The 21,529-nt window shown below is 37.5% G+C and overlaps 1 protein-coding gene across 2 annotated transcripts in view; it reads left to right on the top strand.

The window, feature by feature from the left end:
* The window catches only part of CEP85L (centrosomal protein 85 like), a 220,053-nt gene that overhangs the window by 127,477 nt on the left and 71,047 nt on the right, over positions 1 to 21,529 (top strand). For both annotated transcript variants that reach the window (XM_037842152.1, XM_037842153.1), the window contains exon 4: positions 1,090 to 1,211. In XM_037842152.1, coding sequence (XP_037698080.1) covers positions 1,090 to 1,211 — 122 coding nt within the window. The remainder of the gene's footprint in view (positions 1 to 1,089; positions 1,212 to 21,529) is intronic.

Raw genomic sequence — 21,529 nt, forward strand, 5'->3', positions numbered from 1 at the left:
GAAATCAGAGAAAGGACCTGTGTGTGTGTGATTAACCTGTCCCTATAACACTTTGTGTCACCTACATTCCAAAAAACTCATCTGACTATGTACTCTGTTATCACCTGGTTTCTAACCTTCCTATTTTGTGCGTTGTATCCCGTTTTTCTCCTCCATGAATAATCTTGTCCTAATATTAATTGACAGTCTTCTTAGTTTAAAAGTTTAATCTCAGATTGGTTGATGTCACACAATAGTGATTTCCTTTGAAGTAGGCCTTGTCAGTAGCCCCTTTGGAAAACAAAGGATAAAAATAGTACTGCACTTTTGAATTCTTCTGAAGTTGCTCTGTGGTGTGTATATATATACATTTAACTTGCTAAGGAATTTACAGTGTTCTAGCTTAATTTACCAGTACTAAAATTTTTTGTTGTTTCAGTGATAGAAATTTGAGGATTCTGCCATAATGTTTTTATTATTGTAGGTATATTTTAAATATCTGAAAAAAAATTTTAAATTCTAAGCAAAGTTTTTTCCAAATGATTAATTTGCCCTGGAGACCAGTAATCATTCAAATTATCTGCTTAAAAGATATTCATATTTTCTATGGATATATTCACTACTTTGTGAGAATATTTGTGCTTTTGAAATTTTAATGTAATTCAAATGATAAATGACAACTTGAAGTCTGAATACTACAGTTACTGCTCTTCTGTCCTTGTGGAAACCCTCCTGGTAACATTGGTCTAGTCTAGCCATGGTGTGCTCACCTATTGTATGTACTTCTTTGTTAGGCAAAGGTTAATCTCTTAATTCCAGAAAGTTTCTACAAAGTAATGTGAACAAGGTCTTACAGATAGTATTGTAATAAGCCAGATTAAATGTCCTATCGTCATCTGTTCTTCATTAGACTTTTTAATTTACATTGGAACGTCCTTGAAATTCTTCAAGATATGTTGTAGTCATGAGTGTGATTTTAAATAGTCTTAAAACAAGTTAGAGGCAGAGTACCCTATTTTTTAATGAATATCATTAGAAAACATTAGATGCTATATAAATACTCCCCTTAGACACTTTTAGTATATTAATAGTGTAAACATGTTTGTGCAGGTTTTGACTGGATCATCTCGTCAAAGTTTTTCACCTTCTGGCTATCAGGATTTCAGTAAGTGGGAATCAATGCTGCAAATAAAAGAAGGACTACTAAGGCAGAAAGAAATTGTTATTGATCGGTGAGTCTTTTTTTTTTTTTTTTTTGAATTGCTAAATATTTCAGGCATACAGAAACACAGATTAATTTGCATCTTCTACTTAGAGTTTAAGAAATAGAACATTACAAATACATTGAAACTTCATGTTTGCCCCTCTACAATTTGAGTCCCTTCAAGAACAATCAGAAATGAGAGTTTGTTTGCTTGTTTGTTTGTTTTCTATCATCCCTCCATTTTCATTAGTGTAGCTCATTATTTGGAAAACTGCTCTGCATCTTCTCTACCCATACAGCAGGTTAGCTGCAGTGCTAATGAACTAGCAAAGCCACCAGATGATGTCTTTGTGTTTTACACCTGGCAGCTATCAAATTGGAAAGCTACTTTAAAATGGCAATTTCCTTTAACCTACTGTATGTTAGGTCTGAAACCACAGAAACTGAAAATCCTTACTATTTAAGATTAAATGACTGGTAAGAATTCTGGAGGTTATTCAGGACATTCCAAAATTTTTGGATATTTCAGTACTAAATGCTCTGAAGTAGAAATTAAAGTCTCTTGTTATTCTGAGGAGTAAACCTAAATGTTATTTAATTACATTATCCTTGATGTATATTGGCTCCACAGCATTTATGTATATTTTGGGGGATAAGAATGTTGTATATCATGGTAATTGGGAAGTAGCTTGAGGAGGCTTTTATAATTAATGCTAGTTACTGCTTATTTTCATGTGCTTATATAGAATAAAGTAGTAAGCAGTTTATCCTTAAAATTAATAAACCCAAATTCAAACCTTTAAATATACTTAACATTTGAAATTTAGAAAAGTTTTGCTCAGAAATGTAGCAGTATTATATAAGATCTCCTGGAATATAAACTAGAACAAAGGTTTCTTGACTTCATTGTTTTCCACTATATTGTCAAGATCTTGAACATAGCCTGGTGCATAGTACAGACTTAATATTTGATACTTCTATACTTATTAAATGAATAAAGATTGTAGAAAGTAGTTTGTCATTTAAAGACATTAGGTGTTTTTAGTACAAATGAATTTTACATATGTATAATTAGAGATCCACCCAGCTAGATATGTGTTTTTAACACTGGTAATTAATCATTATATATACTTGAAATTTATACTTTTTGAAAAAGACAAAAAATTCAGATTTTTATTAGTATGTATTTGCCCTCTCTCAAACAATAGAATCAATTGTGTTGTACTACTTTTTGAATGCCGTCATTAATTACGATTCCATTGAGTTTACGTTAATAGGGCATGTACATCATTATTGATATAATCCTTTTATGGATTTTTATTTCTCAATTGTGTTTATTATAGGATAATAATCCAAAATAACTCAAGTTCTTCGAGTGGCTAATTCTTCAACTAGTCTCTTTTGTGAGTCTGCTTGGTAGCTGCTTTGTCAGGTGTGGACTGACTGGTCCAGGTGGCCTCAGCTGGGATGGCTTGTCTTTGCTCCATGTGGTCTGTCAGCCTCCTAACAGGGTAGGCTGGTTTGGTTCATATGGTGACTGGGCAGGGTGCCGAGAGAGAATGAAGCAGACAGGGTCTCTTGAAGCCTAGGCTCAGAACTGGCACGATCACTTCCACCACGTTCTATTGATTATAAGGCCAGTAGTCTTCACCTCTGGATAATAGGAACAGCAAAAGAACATTATAAAGGGGCTACATAATTGTGGCCATTTTGTAAACAATCTACCTACTCTGTGTCTTAAATATCCTTTGGTGTTTTTTTGAGTTTATTATAAAATTTTTGATAATCAGTGCATTATCTATCAATTTATCTGTTTTATAAAACAGGTGAAGAAATTAGCAACTTTTGCTTCTGAAACAATGTAACCACATTTAAAAGTAAAAATATTCATATATGAAAATCTTCTGTTGCATGTATTGTGCTTAAAATTAGACCGAAATATGTAAGATTTCTTCTTTTTGAGGACCTGGGTTAGACTAAATGACCTTTAAAATGATGATGACACATGTAGAGGCTATTTCAGAATAGAATTGACAGGACTTGTCTAACTGAATAGAACAATCACTAATGATGCTGAGTTTTCTACTTTGGGATATGGTGTGGTTGAGGATAGCTTTGGGGTCCTTTAACTAAAAAGTGTATGCTGGATATTCTTTCTGAAACTATCTAGTTACCCACAATTTCATGGGAAAAATTTGTTTTTCACACTGTCTATATGACTTTCGTAGTAGAAAACTCTGGAATATTAGGTCTAAACAGGTCAAATGTTTGGGAAAAATAACTGCTGAAGAAACTATGCCCCAGTTGTGTTCCATCTTATAATAAAAAGCATGTAGATTAATTGGAAGAAATCAGGAAGCTTGATTTCTAATTCTGTATTTTTGCTAATAACTATTTAGGTGACTAAATTGCTTGACCTTGTGTACCTCAATCTATTCATCTGTCTGTGTAAAAGGAGTTTCACCACTTAAACAAAAAAGAAACCTTTTGACAATCACAGTTCTAGGCAACTGCCCTCTTCCGCTCAAGTTTGGAGGATAAGGATTAAATGAAAGTATGTATAAAGAAATCTGATATACTGCCTGATGCATAGTTGCCATCAGCAAATGGTAGCCACATAAACATATTGTGTATATATAATAGTTACATTTGTATACCTGTTTCTCCTCAATAGACCCTGAGCTCCCTCACAAAAGAGACTGTTTCTTGTACATTTCATTACTCCTTATTAGGTAGTCACCAAATATTCAGGGGAAACAACCCCGTGTAATTAGAAAAGAGGAAGTTGCTGTTGCCAATACTGGTAGTTCTTATAATGGTTTGCACTTTAAAATTGCTCTGCTTTGGGGAAGCTAGTATACCACTGAACAGATAACAGATACAGGGTAAGTCAGTGCATTTGAAACTGAATGAGGGAGGAAACCCTTATACCTTAATGGTGACAGCTGAGTTAGAGCTATCAGTAAATGCCACTGGCACTATACAGAACTCCTATTTTGTTGCAATTTGCAATATATATATTTCTCAATTATGTGTGCAAATAAAATTATATTATAGTTGTGCTAGGTAAGCTATTAAAACCAGTGGTGAATTCTTTGGTAAAGCGTGGATGCTTTTTATTGAATCATAATATTCTTCTAAATCATCTATTTTATCATTATGCTAGGATTTATGATCACATTTCTTAAAGCAAGACTTAACTGTACATATCATGCTAGTTAAAAATCAACAAAACACACAGATTTGATTAATTAGCTTGTGAGATTTTACTCATGGCAATTTGTAATGCATCTCTTTTACTTTGAGATGGACATCATAATGCAGGAATTATGGTTATTTTCCATCACAAGTGTTGGAATGAGATTTGATTAATTTTTTTTAGCTGGTATGAGCATTTAACATTTAAATACAGATTTAATAGTCCATTTCTATGTAAGTTATTTGAGTTGTTTATACCTAAGCATGTAGTATTATAGAATCAATTTTAAATAGTGAGAGAATTTGTAGATATACACACAAGCATCCTTTTAATTAACATGCTTTGGGAGTATTTTATAGCTATAAACTTAGCTGTGTTGGGCAGGCCTACCTGAGAGAAACAGAAAATTCTGACTAGCCAAGAAAAACTAATATAATTCTTCTTCCTACTGATCTGTTAGCATTAAAAGATACTTAAAAAAAAAAAAACAAAACATATAGAGATACATTTCAAAACTAAAGTCCTGGGTCATATATTTTTTTTTAATTAAATTCAGTTTTATTGAGATATATTCACATAACGTACAATCATCCATGGTGTACAGTCAGCCATTCACAGCACCATCATAGAATTATGCATCCATCACCCCAATCTATTTTTGAACATACTCCTTACACCAGAAAGAATGCAAATAAGAATAAAAAATAAAAGTAAAAAAGAACACCCAAATCATCCCCTCCATCCCACCTATTTTTCATTTAGTTTTTGTCCTCATTTTTCTACTCATCCATTCTTACACTGGATAAAGGGTTTGCAATCCACAAGGTTTTCACAATCACGCTGTCACCCGTTGTAAGCTACATTGTTATACAAATTGTCTTCAAGAGTCAAATTTACTGAGTTGGAGTTGGATAGTTTCAGGTGTGTACTTCTAGCTATTCCAACACATTAAAACCTAAAAGGTGTTATCTATATAGTGCATAAGAATGTCCACCAGAATGACTTCTTGACTCCATTTGGAATCTCTCAGCCACTGAAACTTTATTTCGTTTCATTTTGCATCCCCCTTTTGGTCAAGAAGATGTTCTCAATCCCATGATGCTGGGTCCAGAATCATCCCTGGGAGTCATATCCTGCGTTGCCAGGGAGATTTACACCCCTGGGAGTCAGGTCCCATGTAGTGGGGAGGGCAGTGAGTTCACCTGCCGAGTTGGCTTAGCTAGAGAGAAAGGGCCACATCTGAGCAACAAAGAAGTGCTCGGGGGGAGACTCTTAGGCACAGTTACAAGCGGGTTCAGCCTCTCGTTTGCAGTAATGAGCTTCATAAGGGTAAGCCCCAAGATAGAGGGCTCGGCATAGTAAACCATCAGTCCTCAATGTTTGTGAGAACATCAACAACAATCCAGGTGAGGAAGTCCAACACTTCCGCATATTACCCCAGCTCCTGGCGGGGGGTGGGGTGGGGGGTGTGTGCCAGTTTGAATCTATTTTGTCCCCCAAAACGCCATTATCTTTGATGCAGTCTTATGTGGGCAGACGTGTTAGTGTTGATTAGATTGTAATTCTCTGATTGTTTCCATGGAGATGTGACCCACCCGACTGTAGGTGATAACTGTGATTAGATAATTTCCATGGAGGTGTGACCCCACCCATTCAGCATGGGCCTTGATTAGTTTACTAGAGCACTATATAATAAGCTCAGACAGAGGAGCAAGCTTGCTACAGCCAAGAGGGACACTTTGAAGAATGCACAGGAGCTGAGAGAGGAGCTGCAGCGGAGACAGACATTTTGAAGATGGCTATTGGAAGCTGATGCAGACATTTTGGAGAACGCCATTTTGAAACGCAACCTGGGAGAAAGGAGATGCCAGCCAGTGCCTTCCCAGCTAACAGGTTTTCTGGACACCATTGGCTGTCTTCCAGTGAAGGTACCTGATGGTCGATTCATTACCTTGGACACTTTATGGCCTTAAGACTGTAACTGTGTAACCAGATAAACCCCCTTTGTAAAAGCCAATTTGTTTCTGGTGTTTTGCATTCCGGTAGCATTATCAAAATGGAACAGGGAGGTGCTGCATATATATTTTTATTCTATGCCCAAATTACTTTGGGATGTGTCATTATTTCACTCTAACCTATACAAACCGCCATATCTCACTTCCTATTCAAAGTTCCATGTAATTGTGGTGTTTGAACAAACTGACTGTAGAAGTTATATTGTTTAGAAAATATAGGTCCTACACCAAATAAACATCTCTTCCCTTGGTCTCACTTGGAAGTTGAAGTTTTAAAACACAGTCAGTTTCAACCTTTACCCTTTGGCCCGATTTGCCCTAGTCTTAACTAGATCTGCATCATTCGTATCTCTAATTGAAGTCTGGGTTCGTTTTCAGCTTTTTTTTTTTTTAAACAGTTGCTATATGTACTAATACTGACAGTCATATTGCTGCTCTCTAGCTCTGAGTTTCAGGTATCACACAGATACCCAATGTTCCAGAGACCAATTGGGTTATACACAAAGGGATCAGCATCCCAGAGTTTGGAGATAGCCATTACAATTCAGGAATAGATTTGACTACTGTAAGAGCTTACAGTCTAGGGACCATTACCATAATGGTTCCCCTGATAGTCTGTGCTCTTAAGATTCAATTCTGAGTTTGCACATTGTAGTTAGTTCATATTGGTGAGGCATTATAGTGTTTGCCTTTTTTTCTGGTGTCCTGCATTCAAAATGCTGTCTACAGGATCCATTCACCTCGTTTCGTGTCTCACAACTTCACTCTTTCTCGTAGTTGCTCAGTATTTCATTGTATGCATACACCCCACTTCACCATTCTGTTCCTCAGTTGATATATCCTGTGTCATATTTTGTATTTGCCCAAAATTTGTGGAAGCCAATTGGGGGTGAAAGTGAGGAGACAGGTTCTCCAAAACTATTTTTCTGTTATGGTACTGGAAGTAGTTTGAAAACATAAACTTATAAAATAGAGATTAAATTTTTATTTATATGGTTTTAGGTTTTTATTTTTACATGCCTTTTTTGGAAACAGTTTGCAGAAAAAAGAAATACGTGAAAAATTAAAAGAACAGCATTTCGTTCATCTCCCATCCCATACCCCAAACCTTTGGCCACCAGTTCTTTTATTTCTTTATTATTTAGTAATGTATGAGGGATGTGTCTTTGATAACCATCTATGATAAATTATTCGATACCCACAGATATTTTTATTGAGAATTTCTTGGTGGTTGTGCTAGTTTGAATGTATTATGTCCCCCCAAATGCCATTATCTTTGATGTAATCTTGTGTGGGCAGACCTGTCAGTGTTAATTAGATTGCAATTCTTTGAGTGTTTCCGTGGAGATGCACCCCACCCAACTGTGGGTAATGACTGATTGGATAATTTCCATGGAAGTGTTGGCCCACCCATTCAAGGGGGGTCTGAATTAAATTACTGGAGCACTATATAAAATCAGACAGAGAGAGCAAGCAGGGACAGCCAAGAGGGACACTTTGAAGAATGCACAGAAGCTGAGAGAGGAGCTGCAGATGAGAGATAGTTTGAAGACGGCCGTTGAAAGCAGACTTTTGCTCTGGAGAAGCTAAGAGAGGACAAACGCCCCAAGAGCAACTGAGGGTGACAATTTTGAGGAACTGCAGCCTAGAGAGGGACGTCCTGGGAGAAAGCCATTTTGAAACCAGAACTTTGGAGCAGACGCCAGCCACGTGCCTTCCCAGCTAACACAGGTTTTCTGGACACCATTGGCCATCCTCCAGTGAAGGTACCTGATTGCTGATGTGTTACCTTGGACACTTTATGGTCTTAAGACTGTAACTGTGTAACCAAATAAACCCCCTTTTATAAAAGCCAATCCATCTCTGGTGTTTTGCATTCTGGCAGCATTAGCAAACTAGAACAGTGGTAATATCCATAATGTTTGTAAGAGCAAATACATAGGCCCATAGAGGGCCATTAAACTCACTTTTGGAAAATTGAAATGCTTTCACCATTTTAAAGGAAGATAAAAATATCAGGAATATTTTACTGAGTCATTTTCATTTGTGACTAGTTTTTATGTTTGTTTTGTTAAAATTGATGAATTGGCTACATTCCACCTTTAATAATATGCTTATAGCTTTTACATCTCAGATTATCCTAAGCATACATGTATGCATAGACCTACACATATGCGTATATAAAAATGGGTATTTCACTTAGAGGCTTTAAAGAATCCTTTGTCTTACAACTGAAATCCCTATTGTAATTTTTAATGCAATTTTGTTTAGATATATTCACATACCATACAGTCATCCAAAGTGTACAATCAGTTGTTCATAGTATCATCACATAGTTGTGCATTCATCACCACAATCAAGTTTTGAACATTTTCATTACTCCAAAAAATAAGAATAAGAATAAAAATAAAAGTTAAAAAGAACACCCATACATTTCATACTCCTTTTGCCCCCCATTATTCATTTACTTTTTGTCCCCCTTTTTTCTATTTATTTTTTCCATACACTAGATAAAGGGAGTGTGAGCCACAAGGTTTTCACAATTACATAGTCACACCGTATAAGGTTACATAGTTATATGATTGTCTTCAAGAATCAAGAATAGTGGATTGCAGTTCTGCAGTTTCAGGTAATTCCTTCTAGCTATTCTAGTACACTAAAGACTAAAAAGGGATATCTGTATAATGCATACGAATAACCTCTAGAATGACCTCTCGACTCCATTTAAGATCTCTCAGCCGCTGAAACTTTATTTTGCTTAATTTCTCTTCCCCCTTTGATGAGGAAGGTTTTCTCAATTCCACAACGTCAGGTCCACGCTCATCTCTGGGAGTCATGTCCCACATTGCCAGGAAGATTTACACCCCTGGGAGTCATGTCCCACGTGGGGGGAAGGCAGTCAGTTTACCAGCCAAGTGGGCTTAGAGAGAGACAGGCCACATCTGAGCAACAAAAGAAGTTCTCTTGGGTAACTCTTAAGCACCATTATAAGTAGGCTTAGCCTCTCCTTTGTAGTAACAAACTTCATAAGGGCAAGACCCAAGATTGAGGACTTGGCCTACTACAATGGTAATCCCCAATGCTTGCAAGAATATCAGGAATTCCCCAGGTGTCGAAGTTTAATGTTTCCATATTTTTTTCCCAGGCCCTCAAGGGGGCTTTGCAAATACTTTTTATTCTCTGGGTTGTATTGGGGTTTCACGCTAACCTGTACAAACCAACCAACCCTCACCCCTTATTCAAGTTTCCATGTAATTATGGTGTTTGAATAAACTGACCATTCAAGTTAAATTATATAGTATGCTACTACAAACAGTCTGGATTTTGCACCAAATAAGCATCAGTCTGTTCCTTTGGTCTCACGCAGAAGTTGAGGTTTTAAAACACAGTCAATATCATCCTTTTCCCTTTAGTCTGCTGTACCTTAATTCTAATCAAGTCCATTTCATTCATATCTCTAATGAAGTCTGATCTCTTTTTCAGCTTTTGTAACATTTGCTGTATGGGGTAATGCTGACATCCATAGCTGCTGAACTTTGGCTCTGAGTCTCAAGTGTCACACAGATACCTGACGTTACAGGGACCGACCAGCTCAGCGTCTCGGAATTTAGAGATAACCAATAAAACTCATGAATAGATGTGACTGCTCTAAGAGCTTACAATCTAGGAACCTTCACCATAAGCCTTCTCGTAATAACCTGTGCTCTCAGATTCCATTCTCAGAGTTTGCACGTTATAGTTAGTCCATATTAGTGAGGCATTATAATGTTTGTCTTTTTTGATTCTGGCTTATTTCATTCAATATACTGTCCTCAACATCCATTCTCTTAGGTGCTTATCTCCACAACTTCATTTCTTCTTGTCACCACTTGGTATTCCATTGTATGTATACACCACAGTTCACCATTCCATTTATCAGTCAGTGTACCCTTAGACCACCTCCATCCATTGGGAGTCGTGAATATGGCTGCCATAAACATCAGTGTGCAATGTCCACTCATGTCCCTGCTCCCACTTCTTCCAAATATATACCCAATAACGGGGTTGCAGGACCATATGGCAGCCCCATAGTTAGCTTTCTGTGGAACCACCACACTGACCTTCAGCTGGGCTGTGCCATCCTGCTTCCCAAACAACAGGAATAGGTATATCCCTCTGTCCACATTTTCTCCAGCACTTGTATCCATCTGTTTATTTTTTTAACAGTTTTATTCACACACCATGCAATCCACCCTAAGTAAACAATGATTCCCAGTATAATCACATAATTATGCATTTACCACCACAATAAATATGATGGCATTTCCATCTCTTCCCCAAATAAAGAGGAATAGGGGGAAAAATGAAGAATAAAAATATGAAAGAGAGAAAAAAAAATAAAAATAAAATGCAATGAAAAGTCAGACAACATCACTACCACCAAGAATCCCATATCACTCCCTTATATTCCCCTCTTACAGACATTTAGTTTTGGTTTATCCCTATATCATCCAATTTTCAACACCTTGCAATGTTGACATTCATTTGTTCTCCCTCATTTAAAAACATTCTTCATTTGTACTTTTAATCACTATCATTGACCACTCTAGGTTTCATTAAGTTATACAATCCCAGTCTTATCTTCTGTCTTTTCTTCTGGTGTCATACCTGCCCTTAGTGTCTTCCTCTTTCGACCACACTCACACTCATCTTTGTTCAGAGTACTTAACAATGTTATGTTACCATCACAGACTATTATGCTATCCATTTCATTTCTGGATCTATACAATCAATCCTGTTGAACCTTCTGTACTCCTTTGGCATCAAATGCCCTATCTCTAACCTCTATCTCCCGATAACCTGTGTTTTCAACTCTCAAATTTCGCTCATCAATGTTAGTCCATATTAGTGACACCATACAGTATCCATCCTTTGTTTTTGTCTGTTTCACTCAATGTAATGTCTACTGTCTTTGATTTTGTCTTTTGCATTTTGTCATATCTTACTTTTGTTTTTTCCTTTCTCTCTCTTTTTACTCTTACTGGTAGTCTTCATTTCTACACTCTTCTCCAAAACTCTCTCTCCTGTCTTTTCTTATCTGCCTGTAGTGCTCCCTTTAGTATTTCTTGTAGAATAAGTATCTTGTTCACAAACTCTCTCAATATCTGTTTGTCTGAAAATATATCTCATATATTTCATATCTCACCTCCATGGTTTCTACTGAGAAATCTGCACATAGTCTTATCAGGTTTCCTTTGTATAGGATGGATTGCTTTTCTCTTGCTGCTTTCAGAATTTTCTCATTGTCTTTGACATTTGGTAATCTAGTTATTAAGTATCTTGGAGCTGGTCTACTCAGATCTATCCTGTTTGGGGTATGCTGCACTTCTTGGATCTGTAATTTTATGTTTTTCGTAAGAGATGGGAAATTTTCAGTGGTTATTTCCTCCATTATTCTTTCTGCCTCTTTTCCCGTCTCTTCTTCTGGGACACCCGTGACATAAATATTTGACACTTCATGTTGTCATTCAGTACCCTGAGACGTTGCTCATATTTTTCCATTCTTTTCCCTATCTGTTCTTTTGTGTGTAGGATTTCAGCTGCCCTGTCCTCCAGTTTATGAATTCTTTCTTCTGCTGCTTCAGATCTCCTGTTGTATGTCTCCATTGTGTTTTTCATCTCTTCTTTTGTGCCTTTCATTCCCATAAGTTCTGCCAATTGTTTTTTCAAATTTCGAGTTCTTCCTTATGTTTGCCCAACTTTTGCTTTATATCCTTCATCTGTTTTGCTATATCTTCCCTCAAGTCATTGATTTGATTTTTTAATTGATTTAGGAGAGTTGTTTGATTAATAATTAGTTGTTTCAATTCCTGTATCTCAGTTAAAGTGTAAGTTTGTTCCTTTGACTGGACCATATGTTCATTTCTCCTAGTGTGATTTGTAATTTTTTGTTGTCTAGGCATCTGGTTTCCTTGGTTACCCCAATCACATTTTCCCAGGCCAGAGGGGCCCCAGTCTCAGGAAGAGGCTGTATTTAATATCACTCCCTGAGGGTGAGACCCAGCAAGTTGTCAGACTTTCCTGTGAGGCTTCTAGACTCTGTGCTTTTCCTCTCCTGCCCAGCAGTTGGTGCTTGTCAGTCTGCAGCTCCCCAGTGGCGTAAAGAGGTATGGTATATTCCTCAGTGGACCCTGTCCTGGCCAGGGACCGAGGATGTCAGAAGCCAACTTTGGGCTGTTTCTGTTTCTTTGTTTTTTTTTTTTTTTTTTAATCCCCCAGCCCTGGGATCTGAGTTCTCTGAGGGAGGGCTGCCACTTGAGCTTGGCCCTGCCCCTCCCCACCCCCTTTCTTAGGGAAAGTAAGCCATTTAGGGAATTGTTTCTTACATTTGAGTGTTTCCTTTGACTCTCTATCTTAACTCCACCCTTGCTTGGGTCGGTGCTGACAACCGAAGCTGCCTGAGGCCTTCTCTAATGAGCTACTTAGAATGAGAGGAAAAAAAAAGGAAAAAAAGCAAAAAGTCCCTCTTCAGAGCCAGTTTTCTGCCCTCCAGTTCTCCAGGCAAGAACTGGAGTTGGTACCTGGTTCTTTGTGCCCCTTTTCTTGGGATAAACAGCCCTTTTCCAGTATTATGAGCTCAGCGGATTCCAAAAACCTCTGTGTGTGTGTGTAGTTTTTTTTTCCTGTCAGCCCTGCCTCCTCTCTGCCAAGATATACCTCTGGTTCCTTTCCTGCTTGCTTTGGGTTTATCTATGTTTGTAACATGTATTCAGTAGTCCAAATTTGTTAATTAAAACTGCAATTGGAGCTTGGTTGAGCTACATTCCCTTGCTTCCAACAGGGACTGCTTCTTTTTCCCACAGCGAAGTTTTGCAACTCAGCCTGCTGTGCTGCTGGGGGAGGGGTGCCAGTGCCGCAGTTTGGGGAGCTTTACTTATGGTTCTATGCTGCAGTCTCAGCCATTCCACCCATTCCTGACTGGTGTACGATGTTGTCCGGTCCTGGATGTCCCACCGTCAGTTGTTCCAGAGTATTTTCTAGTTGTTCCTGGCTATTTACCAATTGCTCTATGGGACTACCTAAATTCTACACCTCCCTATCTTGCCATCTTGCCCCACCTCTGTCCTATTGTAATTTTTAAAGTAATGTTTACAGTTTGACTATTTTTATTGTGTGGTAAATTGGGGCCTGTATTTACGAAATAGTCTGGGTTCACTTTGCAGAAGCTCGGGAGGTCCCTGATGGAGCCACTTCTGGCCCTAGTCTCAAAGCACACTATAAGGATAGGCTCAGAATTTTCCGAATAATAAATTTCTGGTTTCTTTGTGCTTAAGAATTCATTTTTCAGCTTCTCTCTTTCCTCTTGGATTTCATTATAAGCTTCAAGGAGAAACCAGGATGCACCTTGCCCATGTTGGTAGTTTGAAGCTGTTATGTGCCCCAGCAAGAGCCATGTTCTTTTAATCCATTCCTGTGGGTGCAGGTCTATTGTAGGTGGTACCTTTTGATTAGGTATTTTAATTGAACTGTGACCCTCCCCATTCAATATGTCTTAATCCCCTTACTAGAGTCCTTTATAAGAGGATAAAGGACACACAGAAAAAGACCAGAGAGCTCAGAGAAGCTAAGAGACAAGGACACACCCACAGAAGAGATGAAATTAATAGAAGCTCATAGAAAAAGCTCCAGAGAAGCTGAGAGACAAGACACACCTAGAGAAGCTAAGAGAAGCAGAAGCTAAAAGAGAGAAACCCTCAGCCAGAAGCTGGAAGCAACAAAACCTGGGAGAGAAAGATCAGCAGACACTGGCCATGTGCCTTCCCATGTGACAGAGGTGTCCCAGATGCCAGCATCTTGTTTACAGAGTCCAGGTATCATCCTGTTGATGCCCTGAGTTCGAGCATTTTCACAGCCTAAGAACTATAAATTGTAAGCTAATAAATCCCCATTGTAAAAGTGTATCCATTTCTGGTATATTGCATTCTGGCAGCATTAGCAAACCAAAACATACACTTAGTTTGGGAATCTCCTCAGCTAAATATCCAAGTTCATTGCTTTCAGATTCTGTCTTCCATCCAGCATCAGAACTCAATTTCACCAAGTTCCCTTCCACTTTCAAACAAGGATTGCCTTTCCTCCAGTTTTCGATAACAAATTCATCTTTTCCTTTTAAGGCATCATTGGAAGTATCAGTAGCATCCATCCTTCTACCAGCAGTCTCTTGAAAGCATTCTAGCTCCTTACAATTCTTCCATCCCCTATCCATTACCCAATTCCAAAGTCATTTATACATTTTTGGTATTTCCAATAGCAGCACCCCACTCTCGATAGCAAAATCTGTTTTAGTTTCCTTGGTAGCTCAAGCAAATACCATGTGATGGATTGGTTTAAACAATGAGAATTTCTTAACTCATGGTTTTGAGGCTGGGAAAAAGTCCAAATCAAGGCGAAGCTTTCTTCCCAAAGACTGGCATTCTGCTTTTTGTGTCATTGATTTTCTCAATTGTTTCTCTGTTTTCAAGTAATTTTTTCTCTTATCTTTATTAATTCTTCTGTTCTACTTACCTTGGGTTTCATTTGTTCTTCTTTTCCAAGTTTTTTAAGGTGGAAGCTGAGAAAATTGGTATGAGCACTTTTCCTCTTTTCTAGCAGGCATTTAGTGCTATACATTTCCTGTTTGCTTTTAATAGCATCCCACAGATTTTGATACATTGTGTTTTCGTTTTCATTCAGTTCAAAATACTTTGCAGTTTCCCCTTTGATTTCTGATTTGATCCTCAAGTTATTTTTAATTAGGTAGTTTCCAAATCATGGGAATTTTCTGGAGACCTTTGATTCCATTTTGGTCAGAGAATATATTCTGTATGACGTGAATTCTTTTAAGTTTAGCAAGGCTTGTTTTATGGCCCAGCATATTGTCTATCTTAATAACTGTTCTGTGTATACTTGAAAAGAATGTGTATTTTGCTATTGATGTGTGGAGTGTTCTGTAAATATCAGTTAGGGAAAATTGGTTTGTAGTGATGTCTACATCTTTATTTCCTTACTGATTTTCTGTTTACTTGTTCTATCCAATATTGAGAGTGAGATGTTGGAATCTGACTGTAACAATGCATTTGTCTATTTCTCTTTGCTATTGGTCTGTGAGTGTTTGCTTCATGTATTTTGAAGTTGTGCTATTGGGCACTTAAACATTTAGGATTGTTAATTTTTCTGGATAAGTTGACCCTTTTGTTATTATGAAATTACCTCCTTCATCTCAGATAATGTCCTTTGCTTTAAAATATGCTTTAATATTAATAGTACTACTCCAGCTTTCTTTGATTATTTTTAGCATTGGTTTATCTTTTTCCTTTCTTTTCCTTTTAATCTATTTGTGTCATTATGTTTGGAGTGGCTTTGTTGTAGGTAGCCTAAGTTTGGGTCTTACTCTTAATCTAGTCTGACAGTGTCTTCCTTTTAATGGGAGTATATTGACCACTTACGTTTGTGATTTTTGATATAGTTGGGTTTAAATCTACCATCTTGCTATTTTCTATTGTCCTATTTGTTCTTTGTTTCTTTTGCCTTATCTTAGAACAGTTGAATTCTTTTCTATAATTCCATTTTATCTCCTTTGTTGGTTTATTAGTTGTAACTCCTTGTTGAATTATTGTATTATAGTGGTTGCCCTGGGGTTTCTGTTATACATTTTTAAATTATCACAGTCTGCCTTTGAGTGATATTTTACTACTTCATATATAATATGATAATCTCATAACAGTATACTTCCATTTCTCCTCTCCCAGTCTTTAAGCTTTGTCATTCATTTTATTTCTACAAAGGTCAAAAACACTGCAATACATTATTGTTTTTGTTTTACACAGTCTTCTATCTCTTAAAAAGATTTAAATAACAAGAAAAACTATCTTATGTATTTGCCCAGTTATTGTCATTTCTGTGTGGAAATACTGGATCTATTGTGTGGATCCAGATTGTCATCTGATGTCATTTTTCTTTTCCTTGAGGGTGTTCCTTTATCATTTTCTGTAGTTTGAGGTCTGCTAACAATGAATTCTTTCAACTTTTAAGTATCCAAAGAAGTCTTTATTTCACCTTTGTTTTTGATTCTTTTCCTCGATAAAGTATTTTTGGTTGATAGTTTTAAAACTTTTTCTTGGGTAAAGAATTCTAGGTTAATAGTTTTGTTTTGTTTTAATTTAGTTTATTATAAAATTTTAGTACTTTAAAGATGTCATGCCACTGTCTTCTTGCTTGCTTTATTTCCAACAGGAAATCTGCTGTACTCTTTATCTTTGTTTCTCTGGATGTAATTTATCTTTTTTCTCTGGCTGCTTTTGAGATTTTCTCTTTAAGTTCTGATTTTAAGCCATTTGATTTATGATGTTTCTTGATTTAGTTTTCTACATGTTTCTTGTACTATGGGTTCACTGGGCTTCTTGGGTCTGTGAGAGTATAATTTTCATCAACTTTGGAAACATTTTGGTCAGTTTTCTACAAATTTATTTTCTGTCACCCCTCCTTTCTCTCTTCCTCTTCAAGGATTCCGGTTATACCTATATTTAATGGAAGAATTAGCTATTCACCTGGAGGAATTAGAGAAAGAACAGCAAACTAACCCCAAAGCGAACAGAAAGGAAGAAATGAAGATTATAGCAGAAATAAATGAAATTGAGAACAGGAAGACAATAGAGAGAATCAATAAAACCAGAAGTTGGTTCTTTGAGAAAATCAATAAAACTGATGGACCACTGGCTAGGCTAACAAAAAAGAGAGAGTGGATGTAATTTGCAATCAGAGATGGGAAAGGAAAAATAACTACTGACCCTACAGAAATTAAGGAGATAATGAGAAGATACTATGAGCAACTATATGCTAATAAACTAGACAACTTAGATGAAATGGACAACTTCCTAGAGAAGCATGAACAACCAACATTGACTCAAGAAGAAATAGAAGACCTCAGAAAACCTCTCACAAGTAAAGATATTGAGTCAGTCATCAAAAAGCTCCCAAAAAGGAAATGCCCAGGACCAGATGGCTTCACATGTGAATTCTACCAAGCATTCAAGAAAGAATTAGTACCAATCCTGCTCAAACTCTTCAAAAAAATTGAAGAAGAGGGAAAGCTACCTAACTCATTCTATGAAGCCAACATCACCCTAATGCCAAAATCAGACAAAGATATTACAAAAAAAAGGAAATTGACTTTGGATGGCGGCATAGAGAGGAGTGGAAGCTAAGTAGTCTGACAGTGTCTTCCTTTTAATGGGAGTGGAACAACTACAAAAAAAACAGAAACAACTAGTAAATAATCCAGAATAACTGCGAGGGGACAAACGAGACCATCCACTCATCATACACCAACCTGAATTGGGAGGAATGCCCGAGAACACAGCATAAAATCTGTAAGTAAAACCTGCGGATCCAAGTCGTGAGATACCCTCCCCCATAGCCTGAGCTGCGGAGCCTCGTGGTGCCAGAGAGAAGCGCTCTCCCAGCAAGTGACTATAGCTCAGCTGAGCTCCAACTGGGGTTTTAAGTAGTGAGTGTGAACTGCTCACTACAGGTACGCATCCCCAAAAAAACAGAGGCTTTGGGTGACGACTGACCTGGGAGAGCCGGAGGGTCGCCTTGGACTGGGTCTGAAGGGGACTATCTGTTTCTTTTTCAGCTCAGTGGAGAAAGCCCCAGTCATATTCAGTTTCCAGGGCTGTGACTTGGGGAAGGGTGGAGACAGCACAAGCAGAGAGCGAGACCATTGAAATGCTAATGACCTCCACCTGGGGGCTCTGTCTTCTCTAGGAGGAAAGGAGTGGGGCCCTTTCCATTCAGAACCAGACCCCAGAGCCTGGGGGAACATGGCCATACCTCCTCACACCAGTCAAGAATTATAGGCTAACAGGCATCACCTGCTGGGCAGAAAAGCACAGTGACCTGAGGCATCACAGAGTGGAGCAATTTTCTAAGACACACTCACAGGGAAACCAGACACTGAATATTTCTTCCCTCTGGGACCTGAGCCTGTTCTGGTCTGGGAAAACCTGATTTGGATAACCAAGGAAACCATGCCTAGACAACAGAAAATTACAACCTACACTAAGAAAAACAAAGTTATGGCCCAGTCAAAGGAACAAACGTACACTTCAACTGAGATACAGGAATTTAAACTAAAGCTAAATCAAATAAAAAAGTTTAGAGAAGATATTGCAAAAGAGATAGAGGCTGTAAAGGAAACACTGGGCATATATACGGCAGAAATCAAAAGTTCAAAAAAGCAGCTACTAGAATCTATGGAAATGAAAGGCACAACACAAGAGATGAAAGACACAATGGAAACATACAACAGCAGATCTCAAGAGGCAGAAGAAAACACTCAGGAACTGGAGAACAAAACACCTGAAAGCCTACACGCAAAGGAGCAGATGGAGAAAAGAATGAAAAAATATAAGCAACGTCTCCGGGAACTCAAGGATGAAACAAAGTACAATAATGTACATATCATTGGTGTCCCAGAAGGAGAAGAGAAGGGAAAGGGGGCAGAAGCAATAATAGAGGAAATAATTAATGAAAATTTCCCATCTCTTATGAAAGACATAAAATTACAGATCCAAGAAGCGCAGTGTACTCCAAACAGAAGAGATATGAATAGGCCTACGCCAAGACACTTAATAATCAGATTATCAAATGTCAAAGACAAAGAGAGAATCCTGAAAGCAGCAAGAGAAAAGTGATCCATTACATACAAAGGAAGCTTAATAAGACTATGTGCGGATCTCTCAGCAGAAACCATGGAGGCAAGAAGGAAGTGGTGTGATATATTTAAGATACTGAAAGAGAAAAACTGCCAACCAAGAATCCTATATCCAGCAAAGCTGTCCTTCAAATATGAGGGAGAGCTCAGAATATTTTCTGACAAAAAGACAATGAGAGACTTTGTGAACAAGACACCTGTCCTACAGGAAATACTAAAGGGAGCACTACAGGCTGATAGAAGACAGGAGTGCGTGGTTTGGAACACAATTTTGGGAGATGGTAGCACAACAATGTAAGTATACTGAACAAAGATAGCTATGAATATGGATGAGAGAGGAAGGTGGGGAGCATGTGAGACACCACAAGAAAGGAGGAAAGATAAAAACTGGGACTGTGTAACTTGGTGAAATCTAGAGTATTCAACAATTGTGATAAAATGTACAAATATGTTGTTTTACTAGGGAGAACAAGCAAATGTCAACCTTGCAAGGTGTTAAAAGTGGGGAGGCATTGGGGGAGGGATGCAATCAGCATAAACTAGAGACTGTAACTAATAGAATCATTGTATTATGCTTCCTTTAATGTAACAAAGGTGATATACCAAGGTGAATGCAGATAAGAGGGGGGGGATAGGGGAGGCATGTTAGACACTTGACATTGCTGGTATTGTCTGATTTTTTATTCTACTTTGATTTAAGGTTATTTTTCCTTTTGCTGCTTCCTAGCTGTCATTTTTTTTTCCTCTTTCTTTTGCCTCTCTGCCTTCTATGACTCTCCCTCCTGCCTTGTGAAAGAAATGTAGATGCCCTTATATAGATAGTGGTGAAGGTGGTGAACACATAAATGTATGACCATGCAGAGAACCATCGATTATTTACTTGGGATGGAATGTATGATGAATGAACAAAAGCATATTTAAAAAAAAATGGGTTGATGACAAAACCTTGAGGGCAATATACTGAGTGAAATAAGCCAGACACATAAGGACAATTATGGCAGGGTCTCACTGATAGGAATTAATTATAATATGTAAACTCATAGACATGAAATATAAGGTACCAAGATATAGGACGAGGCTTAAGAATGGGGAGTGGTTGCTTAATATGAGCAGAATGTTCAACTAGGATGAACTTAAATGTTTGGAAATGAACAGGGGTGTTGGTAGCAAGATGTGAGAATAACTAACAGTGCCGAATGGTGTGTGAATGAGGTGGGAAGGGGAAGCTCAGAGTCATATATGTTACCAGAAGGAAAGTTGGAGGTCAAAAGATGGGAATGTATAAAACTGAATCCTATGGTGGGCAATGTCCATGATCAACTGTACAAATACTAGAAATCACTTTCATGGACCAGAACAAATGTATGACAATACAATTAGAAGTTAATAATAGAGGGGCATATAGGGAAGAACTATATACCTATTACAAACTATATACTACAGTTAGTAGTATTTCAACATTTTTTCATAAACAGTAACAAATGTACTATATCAATACTAGGAGTCAACAATTGAGGGGGGTTGGTTAGGGATAGGGGAGGATTAGAGTTACCTTTTCTTTTTTTCTTTTTTCATCTTTCACTTTATTTCTTGTCTGGAGTAATGAAAAATTTCTAAAAATTGAACAAAAATTAAGTGTGATGGATGCACAGCTGTATGAGGGTACCCAGGGGCAAGTGATTGTACACTTTGGATCTTTGGATAATTGTATGGTATCTGAACAATCTCAATAAAAATAAAAAGTAAAAAAAAAAGGAAATTATAGACCAATCTCTTTAATGAATATAGACGCAAAATCCTCAACAAAATACTTGCAAATCGAATCTAGCAGCACATTTAAAGGATTATACACCATGACCAGGTGGGATTTATTCCAGGTATGCAGGGCTGGTTCAACACAAGAAAATCAATTAATGTGATACACCCCATCAATAAATCAAAGCAGAGGAATCACATGATTATCTTGATCAATGCAGAAAAAGCATTTGACAAAATTCAACATCCTTTCCTGATGAAAACACTTCAAAGGATAGGAATAGAAGGGAACTTTTTCAATATGATAAAGGCGATACGTGAAAAACCCACAGCTAACATCATACTCAATGGGGAGAGACTGAAAGCTTTCCCTCTAATATCAGGAACGAGACAGGGATGCCCACTGTCACCATTGTTATTCAACATTGTGCTGGAAATGCTAGCTAGAGCAATTAGGCAAGAAAAAGAAATAAAAGGCATCCAAATTGAAGAGGAAGAAGTAAAACTTTCACTATTTGCAGAAGACATGATTCTATATGTAGAAAATACAGAAAAATATACAGCAAAGCAACTAGAGCTAGTCAATGAATACAGCAAAGTGGCAGGCTACAAGATCAACATGCAAAAATCTCTAGTGTTCCTAT

The sequence above is a fragment of the Choloepus didactylus genome, chromosome 7 (assembly GCF_015220235.1).
Source record: "Choloepus didactylus isolate mChoDid1 chromosome 7, mChoDid1.pri, whole genome shotgun sequence".
NCBI lineage: Eukaryota > Metazoa > Chordata > Mammalia > Pilosa > Megalonychidae > Choloepus > Choloepus didactylus.